This window comes from Aptenodytes forsteri, unplaced genomic scaffold (genome assembly GCF_000699145.1).
Source record: "Aptenodytes forsteri isolate BGI_AS27 unplaced genomic scaffold, ASM69914v1 Scaffold54, whole genome shotgun sequence".
In the NCBI taxonomy this organism is placed as follows: domain Eukaryota; kingdom Metazoa; phylum Chordata; class Aves; order Sphenisciformes; family Spheniscidae; genus Aptenodytes; species Aptenodytes forsteri.
Window position 1 is genome coordinate 2,526,174 of NW_008796044.1, and position 11,170 is coordinate 2,537,343.

Here is an 11,170-nt window from a genome sequence, read left to right on the forward strand (position 1 = left end):
GGTAGGTGTCAGAGAGCGATTTCAGAGTAGAATTGGCCTGAATCGGATCTTTCTCTCTTATATAAATCAGAATTCACAACAGTGACATCAACAGAATGACATGAATGGAAGAGAGGTGTAAAATAGAGCTAGGCCTCCTATTCTCTAACAGTCCAATCATTTTGCGCTTTGTCCCACTAATTAAAAACTAGAAGTATGGTGGAAGCAGAGGAATTGGTTATTGGCCATATCATGAAAAAAAAAAAGGCTAATGACCTAAATTCACTCAATGTACCTTGCAGCTATATCCAATTTACAAGAGCACTAATCCTACTGCCTTTGTGGTCTGCAGAAGTATCAGAAGACAGCCAATGCAAGCTACTTTTCCTCATTTTTCTGCAAATACTCAACAGTGCTGTAACTATAAGGTCCAGTTACGTGAGTTACGGTTTGAAGCAATAGCTCTTGCCTCTCCTAGAATAATGAAAAAAGGAGATGGAACAGAAATGGGTGAAGTGGTACACTCTGCACTCATGCCTTCCCTATCAAGTGACCAAATGTTAATGTTGGGGGGGGCAGAGATACAATCTTAAAAAGAGTTCTGATGATGTGAAGTGACTCTGTCTGTCAACCTTACTTGCACTTGCCAACCTATAGAAATAGACTTACGAGTATGGAAAAGAAGTGGGAAAGGGACTCTCAAAACCATTGATAGGAAAACCTTCCTTCTAACCTTGTAAGACTGTTATACCTTTGCTTACCACTGTGGCTCAATACCTAAGGGCAGTCAATTCTGTAGTTTTCAAACAAAACTAAATGATGTATAGTACTGAGAGGAGATCGTATCAAATGATCGCCAACAGGACAGAAGAAGGTGGTTTGTATTTTTTGTACGAGTTGGTTTGTACTCTGTAGTCCTTCTCTATTAGCCATTGCTCTGATAAGCTACAGACTTTGAACTATGCATTTCTGTGCCCCATTTCTCCACTGGAATTTAAATAGGTTGAAAGTGACAATGTTTTACAAAATTATAAAAAGTAATGGTAAAGGCTGATTTGAGCACAGGCTACGGAAATGAAGTGCTAAGATTAACACCTTACCTCAGCTCCAATATACTAGTAACATTCCTGGATGGGAAGATACGCCGAATATAGTTAAAATCTCCAACAAAAAGACTTCCGTCAATACCCACTGCCAGTGCTACAGGGGCCAAAAGCTTATTTCCTTCTGCCAGACCATTGCAGCTAGGACAGGATATGCTTCTTCGGCGCCCATTCCCCATAATGCTGGTTATCACAGCCGGCTGCTGAGTCAGAAACTGATTTTCTCCATTGCCTTTGTGCAATATACCTAATAATAAAGAGGAGAAGAAGTGGTTATTACAATCATTCATTGCAGGGAACTTCAGGTAGTTCTCTTTTCAACAGCTGCTGTTAAGTTCTGTACACTGAAATGACTCCAGCGCTTGGTTCTTCAACGGTGCAAAAAGAGTGAAAGAGCTTTGCAGTAGTAAAAATAAAGGTGTAACGAAGATTCTCTGTTAAAAAAGACACACATACACAACCACAGACCCAAACCTAAACCCAGAATCCTTTGGTATTCATTACAAAAGAAAACGCTGCCATACATCCCTCTGGCCTGGCACAATGGTTTAGACTGTCTTATTAACTGGGAAGTGAGAAGGCAAACAGTGGAGAGGACACGTTCCTTATTTGTGTCCCTGGATCCTCTCACTCCAGTTTCCTATGTTACATTTTGGCTGGAATTTTGTGCCAACATTACTCTTCTCTTTCCACCTCGCAGTCTTTCACACTTTTTTCATGGAAAATGAAAAATGAGAAATGGAGATGCCAGAGAAGAGGATAGCACAGAAAATTAAAAGATAGGAGAAAGATGAAACTCCTAGAAGGGCTGCTAAGGATCAGTGATGAAAGGCAAGAGGGAAGCTAGTGGTAAGGATCTTTATTAGGCTTCAAGAAATGCCTTTACGATAGGATTTCTTTTCAAAATATTTCTTCAAAGAGCAGACCCCTGCTCCAAGCAGGGAGTGGATTCTCTGACAGAGTGACCATTTTCAGTGTATCAAAGATTGCAGATATCTGGCCGGAAACTTTTAGCCTCATGTTCTCTTGGGAAATGCAATTGTATGATCCTAATGTAAAGTAACTGGCTCTCCACTGGTGACGACAGTGAATATCATGCACTATCCAAATGACTATCTCAATGATGTTTGATCCTCTGCACAGCACTTAAATTGTGTTCAAATAGCCCGATCTTGCTTATTCTGAACGCTACTTTAGATTTCTTGAGCAACAATACAGTTTGCAATTTGTTAATGCAGGGATCAGCAGGGAGGCTGTAGAAAACACTTTACAGGGATCAAATGAAATATATGCTAAGCATTCAGCTCCCTAAGAGTCTCTCGTAAAATATGAAGGCCAGGAACATTCAGCTTAGGATACGTAAAGACAAAGAGAAGTGAGGAAAAAACAAACAGGTGACAAAAGAAAAAGACAAATGAGACTCAGTATCTCATCACAGACTTATACTCCTTTTAAACCCCATGTCAGAGGCGAGGGGAAAAAGGTCAAACAAGAGGAACCAGGAACAGGTGTGGTTAAGATCAGAAAAACAGGGAAGGAAGCCAGAAAGGCATCACAGGGGAATAAACGAACAACAGAACAGAGGATAAAGATTTGGACTTTCTTAAAGTAAAATAGCTGTTGAAATTCTACAAAAATTTTCTGACAGCTGAAACACGTCCCACACCTTACTGAGGTAAAGATGAAACAAGAAGAGTGGAGAAATTGCATTTTTTAAAGTGTAACTATAATACAAATAAAAAGTGTTCACAGACAGAACTCCATATAGCACAGAAAACACACGGAATTAACTAACTCACCACTCTTGACATTAAGTACATGATGTTTATCCAAAGACCATCCTCCTAAATTTGAAGGATCAAGTTCAAATCCTTGCAGCAGTGCTGTCCTCTTCTCCCATAAAATGAGACTGGGGCAAGTCTCATACTCATAACCCACAGAAACTGAAATAAAATAAAATAAAATCTAATATACTTGCTGAACAAACACTGAATTAAATGCCCAGAGCACATTCAAATCATTTAGCATTCCAGTTCCCCAGCCCCCTCAAGAAGATGGAGTGTTTATATTCCTCTCTCTTATTCTACAATATTAAATTCAGATCTTTGACTAGAAACAAATTTGAAACTTCATTCACATGTACTCTGCAGGGATCTGACCACTTCTCTTTGAAGAGTTGGCATTGGGAAGTGACTGGTTTGGTGAGAGTGAGAAATACAATTTTTAAAATATAATAAAATTATTCTATCAGATAACAGGACGAGATCAAACTTTTAATTTCCCAGACGTTCAAAGCATTTATTTAGTGTGTTCATTTTACATACCATGTACCAAGGAGTAGTGAAAACTTTGTGTGCTTTTAAGCGCACACACACACTGTGAGGATTACTCAGAAAAGCAATACCTTATGCAATAATGTAAGAAAGAAAAGCTATCGCAAAGAAGATTTTAGAAAATATAGAAAAGAAATAAGATTTTAAAAGTAAGTTTTTCTGAAATAAGATTTTAAAAGTAAGTTTTTCTTTCCACACTGGCACAGCTCTGATGCCCATTTTTAGCACCGTTGTATCAAAATTGTTCTGATATTCAAATGAAAACTTAAAAATATTATGATGATCGCTCTTTTTCCCCACCCACTAGAACCAAGCGAACTAAAACCTGCTGTAGAACTACAAGACTGAACAGCATTAGAAAAACACCATTTTCATGTCAAATGTATTATACGACAAGAGGCTATAAGTAACAGCATGCATGAAAATCCAAATGCACTGAAGAATGCCAGCCAGTCCAGCATGAGGTTCATTTGTTAGCTGAAAGAAAATAAAAACATAGTGGTGGACTAGGTTTCACCTAAGTTCCTGTGGCCAGTTTTTCCCATTGTCTGGTCTAAACCTTCTAAGTCAGCTACCAATCGGGAAGCACAGGCATGTTGATGGAGTTTAGACCCTCTGAATGTGATCTTTAATGTGTAAGAGAAACATAATACAAAGATAAATTGTGTCAGGAAGACAAGAACTGTTTAGTCTGTATTTGCTTCTCCATAAGAAATCTTTGCAGTTTTCTTACCAAGAATTACAGGTGTTATTTGGAAAGTTTTGGAGCTTGTATATGCTGACTTACCTACAGCATCTGACAACCCATAAACCTTCTGACCATACGCATCTGTTTTGTCCCAGATAAATGTATATGCCAAGTTGGGAGATGCCTGAAATGATTTTTGAAACAGATGCCCTTCTACCGCTACCATCAAATGAACTTTGATTAGATTCAGCGGCACAAGTGACTGAGTCATGGCGATCTTAAGTAAGGATTTGTATCCAGCAGTACGGGAACTCAGGTAGCTGAGCTTTATACTAGAGCCAGGGATCTCGATTTCTTCATGAAGAACCTGAACAGGAAAAAGATCAAACATTTTACATTAGTGCTTTGTTATTTTTTTTTAGAATAATATCACCTTGCATATTCTTATGAACTTATGACTTTCTCCTACTGGGAATGGTTATCCTCAAATCAGTGCAACGATGCAGTTCAGGTGACATTTCTGAACAATTATTTGTCATCTGTGTACAGACGACACTGCTGGCAAAAGTGCAAATAAGTACAAGTAGTTTTACTGCAAGTTATATGCAAGGGGAACATAAGAAATACAGTCACAGGAACCCGCAACTTCCACTAGCAGTTAGTATAAAGTAAAGACTAACTGAATAAAGTAGTGAAGCAATAGTACCAGCAGTTTTCCTTTGTCCTACACAACATACAAGAAAACAGCCTGTGGTTAGCAGTACACACCAAGCCTTTGCAAAATTCTCTTGAAACACCTAAGCTGTCAACGGAAATACAGAGATATACCTGATATATTGTATGATAATGAGAAGGTGCACGGTAGTCAAAGATAAATGTGTCTGGGTGACATAAACCTAGGCTATCTCCTGCAGACCTCATTAGAAAACCTGGTATCTGTCAGAATGAATGCAGCTCTACAGAGGCATCGCTACAGCAATTCCAGGGGACAAACGGTGACTCTGTGTAAGTGCTCAGGTCAGCACTAGCTTCCGACCACTGATTTCTATATCCTTTTCACTCACACTGTTCTTACCTGGGTTTCTGGTACAATGGGATTCCGGCCAGGAGCATCACTGAAGAAAGTTGAAAGTGGTGATGAAATGATGACTGGATCAGGACGGACAAAACCACTTAGATCACAGCTGGGAATGGAGTTCTCCTCTGTCTTCATCACAAGCGTGTCCATGGCGTAGAAGCTATTCCACGGCAACCATACCGTCCTTTCCTGACTCATAAATGGGGCCCGTTCAAAGTGCAAGGTTAGGGATGCTCCGCCATTTGCAACCAAGTCAAATCTAGAAAAACGTGGGCTTTAGAAGTGACGAGACTGAATAATTCCAGTAATAGCATTCCTGGCTAATGAAATAGGTATATAGGTATACCTATAGCAATAGGTCTATTTTAAGTGTCATGCTTCAAATGATCAGTAATGGGATGTGAACCTTGGCAACTAAACAACTGAAATCCATCCAAGACAAGCAATGATTTGAAGTCACCCGGACAAACCTTCTTCCTATATATTACAAAATCTGCATTAAATAATTAAAAAATACCCAACAAACAAATCATCACTTTTATTATTACAAGTCACCCTTATATATAAAACCAGCACAGAAGCCAAGTTCATACTGAGCTGGACACTGAATTATCCCTTTCCTAAAGGGTGCTGTCCATCAAGCGCAGAATGGGACACATGACAGCAAGAGAATAGTCATGAAAAGTTTTGCTGTTTGTGTTCTACAAATAAGATAAGAATTCCCGACCCCAGGACAATTGATCTGTCATTTTGCAGAGAGATTAGGTATTTACTCCCAACCCCCTACATAATCTTAGCAATAATGTGGAGCTGCACTGGCATTTTGAAATCTGGCCTAAATGAGTAGAAGACTTCCAGGTTGTTCTGACAACAGAAGTAGATATCAGTTGTTTCATGTAAATGCCGGCAACGTAACTAATTACTCAATGATTTCAATAATCTATTCAGATCTAAATACAGTTCAGCTCACCATTTACTGCAGTATTAAACCACTGAAATCAACAACATTATACTTTTATTATAGCAGAATAATATTCTGGGAAATGTGGAAATGAAATACTCCCTGTAGTTCAGTTGACTCATATTAATTATTTCAATGCAATTGTTTGCATGCAAGATCAAGATAAAATGGCAAATGTTTACAATGCATGTGTCACAGATGCACTCTTTATTTACCACAGCCAATAAACTGGATAAACCATGACACATTGATTTTTGTTTATCTGAATTTGTGTGCATTTCAAATCAGCTGATACAAGGGGGAAAAAGCGCTTTTTTGCACAGCAGGAAATTGTCTAAATATATTCAATTAGAATCTTTTGATTACATTCTACCCTGAAGAAACTCAGAAGATAGTGGATCTTCAAAAGGAAAGAGAGGCAGAAAGGAACTTTTAACAAAATATACTATTCTATAATGATACTACTTTTTTTTTTCTGGCAGCGTTAGCCTGCCTTGCATTTTAAAATAAAATATTTCTGGTCTCGGCTGGATATTACCGTAGTCCACAAATGTTTTCATAGATACAGAGCAATTTATTTGAAAGGAGTCTGCCTGCTAACACATTATTATCAGAAGTCAGCCTTTTCATATTTACTTGCAGTTAGTATTCAAAATGCCATGTGAAAAATTACTTTTGTGTTTACTTAATAGCTCTTTGCCCTGGGAGGAATGCCATGCATGGTACCACATGGTTCCATTAGATCACACCATCTGTTAATCAGCAAAGATACTACATACAAAATAGGTACTCAATGAAGCAAGCAAACTCACGTCCCATCCTGACGAGTGATGGTATAGCCGTACTTTGGATACTTGACAAATGACACATTGACCCCAACTAGAGGAGTTCCATCTGTAGTCACCACTTGGCCTCTTATAAGAGACACAAGACTGAAAAAGAAAGATAATTAAAGGTATTAAAGTTAGTTACAAAAGCAAAGTTATGTTGTTTATAAACTGAGTAGTGGAACACTTGTGCTTCATTTCCTTACTCTAAATCCAATTTACTTCAAAGATTTTTAGAATACTGAAGATACCACGATATTGCCCAGCTCCCTCTACATACTTAAATCAAGAAACTGCTTATCTATGCAGCGAGGTCTGTGTATACAGAATGGGAGTTAGTGCCTTCCTTGTCTAACGAGGCTTTGTCTCATTGTCTAATGAGGCTTTGCAGAGTAGAAAGCTACCTCACATTCAGCCAAGCCAGAACTGTGACCCTGAAGTCTCACTGAAACGATGATTGGGCGCTTCTCAAAAACCTCCCTGGGTACAATAGCGTGTCTGTGGATGCCTGATACACTTGAAAAATATGGTGTAATGCCATACCTCTTTTTTGTACAACTAATTTTCCAAATTAAGGTTCACGTTCTTTCATCTTCAGGAGTGACTGCTGTTTGTACACTGCGTTTGGTCCTGATTTGTAACCCTTGCTTTTCACTTTGTCAACAGGAGAAAGGATTTGGTTTTAAGACGAGCTATACGCACAGGCAAAATAAAGAGTTTTCTTCGCCAACAGGTTAAGCAACTTTGCTTAACCTAAAGGAGACGAAGACGGGTTATTCCCGTAAGAGGCACAGTCAGTCTTTTGCTCTTTTGAGAGTGCTTTGCTGCTGCTAAGTGCACAGCCGGCAGAAATTGCTGCTGCCCGCCTGGCTGCATTCTCAGCCTCCTGAGCACTGGAGGTAGCAAGCCCCACTTCTCCCTGCCCTGCTGCTCTCCGGCACGGCCAGTCTGTTCCTGCCCCTCTCCTCTCCGCTCCTCTCCCAGCTGGAGAGGAGTCTCGGTCCCCTGGCTCCTTTCCCTTCCACCTTCCCTGTACCCTGACAGAAGCAGATTGGTGAGTGGGGGAAGCTGCATGGTACAGGGGAGATGGAAAAGGAGAAGCTCCTTGCAGATGGTTTCCATTTCTACATTGGAAATGTGAAAAAGGAGAAGGCGATCCTGGGAAACAGGGAGAAAGTTAAATCCTGCTGCAACCCATAATCTCAGGGACCTCAAAACTGTGTTTTGCCGCAGCCCTAGGTGAAAAGATTTCTATTTCAGCACTGTGTGCTTCCAGCATGATCCACCAACTCTCAGCTGTAGCTATAGGGAGAGCCAGAAAAGGAAAAGCCCCGTTTCTGAACTGGCTCTGCGCTGGCAGGGCCGGACCTGCCCCTGAAGCCTAGGAGGCTTCAGGCACACCAACAGGCACAGCATCCCGACACCACAGACTCCTGGGCCCGGTCCCAGCTGCAGGGCAAGGGGATTAAAGTGAGCTGTGTTTTGCCGAAAACTGGCAAAATGCAGTTGAATTCTGGGCCGGCTGTAACGCTCGCATTATCCCCTATGCTTGCATTTCTAAAGCGATGTACCTATCAGAGAACATCTATTTTCATTAGTAATATCAGGGGTTGTTTTCAGGTCTTTTCTATTAACTCTGAAATGTTCAAGGTGCTGTGGTGTAAATTTCCGACTGTATTTTACCGGCTATTTAACAACTACTTCCTCTCGTTTTTATTCCAAACAAGGTGTAGCATTTTCTTCAATATTACATAAAAAATAAACTAATTAATGAAAATGAGCCATTTCTGTTACTTTTCTCTTAGAACTTTCAACCATTTCTTGACCCTCCAGGTCAAATTTTAATTTCTGAAATCAACATTTTGTTACAGAATATGGAACATGGAATTTAATAGAAATTGATACCTGTTGAGAACATCTACTTGGGAATATGTTGGACCAAGATAATTGTCTTGGCATTTTTCATTTTGCTTGAATTATTTAGTTACAAACACACAGAAGCAGTTTTAGGAAGACAGTCACTCAAGCTTCTATAGGGGAACAGCGCAGAAAGCAGATTTAGAAAGAAATCATCATATGGCAGAAGAGAACTAATAATGTTCAGGACTTAATTTTTTCTACCTTCAATTTTATTATTTTAGGAAATAATTTGAATAAGAAATCTTCCTTTTTATTTCTAAAATGCCAAAATATGGAACACAATGGACATTAAAATTCGTAGCTAAAATCTGGATTTTCAAGAAGTGATATGTTGACTAATAGTCACACATAGGACAACCTTTTTTTTTGGTAATCTTTTAGAAGTGTAACTGACCAATTAAGTTGGCACATTAAATCCTTTTTTTTTAACATGGAAATTAAATGTGTAAAAACACATAGCGCTTTTTTTTTCCTGAAAACTTCATTTCATCTTGTTTCTGCACAGAAACAATCAGCGAGATCTAAATAATTTTGCAATCAATACATTTTGTTATTTAGTGCTTTAGCAGTGTAGGAAATAACTTCTTTTTCTTATACTAGTACCGGAAAAAAATCATAACCACTATTTTGTCCCACTTTTTCATCTCTTTCCATGGAATGAGAGGTTGAGCTAAGAAAAGGGAGAGGCCATTATCTTTCATGGCAGCTACGTCTTGAGACTATGGCAGCTTCAGTATAGATGAAACTTGGAGTCTAACCCTGAGGCACTTTTTTAAAGTCAAAAATCTTAGTTTTAAAACTTTCAATTTGCCATTATACATTAGATTTGCCTAAAATTGGTACCAAAAATAACAGCTGAGCTGTAGAATTCTCAAAAGCACCTTCACAACTTAGAGGCTAAGGCCAATTTAAAAATGTCATTAATATGCCATTTGCAAAAAAAGGTTAAAATACACGACATACTTCAGATGAATAAAACAGCACTAAGACTCCTGCCACCAGGAACCCTAGAAAACATATTTAAAAAAAAAAACCAAACAACTAAAATTACAAATGAGTTTTTTTCAAAGGAGCCTCAGGATTGAAGTGCCCAGCTCGTGCTTAGTCTAGACATCTAATTCTTAGACTGGTTTGAAGACTCCGACCCATATCCATACATAAACAGCTTGATTATTTCTAATATAATTTCTAATATTTCTTGGATGGCACAAGAATGTCTGCATATGACTATACTCATCTAGAAATTTGGAATGATAATCACCTGCTTTTGTAAAATACTTCAAGTTCTAGGAATAAAGTGTTGGATCATGTTAATAACACAACTAAACATTATCAGATGACAGTGAAATACAGATACAGGGAATACATTCATTTTCACTCTGGGTGGCTTAATGAGGCACCAGCTCAAGCACTGGTTAGCACACAATATGTAACAGGAAACTGCCTGCTCCTCTTCACTCAAGGAGATTTTGCTGACCGTAACATATACAGAGCAGCATGTACCAACAAGCCTGCGGACTCTCTGCTTTTTATGCCGTAGCCTGTATTCCTTTTTGGACAAATTATTCAGCCTCATGAATTAGTAAGCTTCTCTCTTGTCTTGTTTTCCTTTTCGTGCAACATTGCAGAAAATTGCAAGAATTCCCCCATTTTATTTTTACAGAGCTGATGAGGGAAAAAAAAAATCACAGCAAATTCAGATGAAAACAGAACAATTTTCCACCATTATTCCAAGCAACTCCATGTGTGTACGCATACAGTATTTTATAGGATAGAATAAACTCTCTATTATATAGAGTAGGATCCAACAGGGCTTTTCTGATAGAATATGGAAATCATTGTGCTATTTGAGCATCACAGGGATGAATACAATGGGGACCTGCCTGGTGTATCCAGAAACATTATGATCCTCATTTCACAGACAAATATTTAGTGACTTGCTCTACATCATCCAGTAAGCCTATAATGAAATCCTGACTGAAAAAACAGTTTCCTGTAATGAAGTCCAATCTTTTGGGCGTTATCTCAAATGAAGTTCTTTTTTCAGTTTTAACCTTGGCAATATGAATGTAATTAACATATTCATCAATTTCTTAGCATCTTTCCATGGAGACATATTTAAATAATATTGATAAATGGGAACACCTAACATATTCTCAATTTCTTAGCATCTTTCCATGGAGACATATTTAAATAATATTGATAAATGGGAACACCACTTCTTGTAAGCATACAATGGCATCAAATATCAATTAATGATGTGCTGGCTTTTAGATTCACA

The 11,170-nt window shown here is 38.6% G+C and overlaps 1 protein-coding gene across 2 annotated transcripts in view; it reads right to left on the reverse strand.

Annotated features, from left to right (window-relative positions):
• Nucleotides 1–11,170, reverse strand: part of TENM2 (teneurin transmembrane protein 2) — a 600,599-nt gene that overhangs the window by 31,721 nt on the left and 557,708 nt on the right. For both annotated transcript variants that reach the window (XM_009285708.1, XM_009285709.2), the window contains 5 exons: nt 6,955–7,074; nt 5,179–5,440; nt 4,203–4,470; nt 2,882–3,025; nt 1,080–1,329 (listed from right to left, as the gene is read on the reverse strand). In XM_009285708.1, coding sequence (XP_009283983.1) covers nt 1,080–1,329; nt 2,882–3,025; nt 4,203–4,470; nt 5,179–5,440; nt 6,955–7,074 — 1,044 coding nt within the window. The remainder of the gene's footprint in view (nt 1–1,079; nt 1,330–2,881; nt 3,026–4,202; nt 4,471–5,178; nt 5,441–6,954; nt 7,075–11,170) is intronic.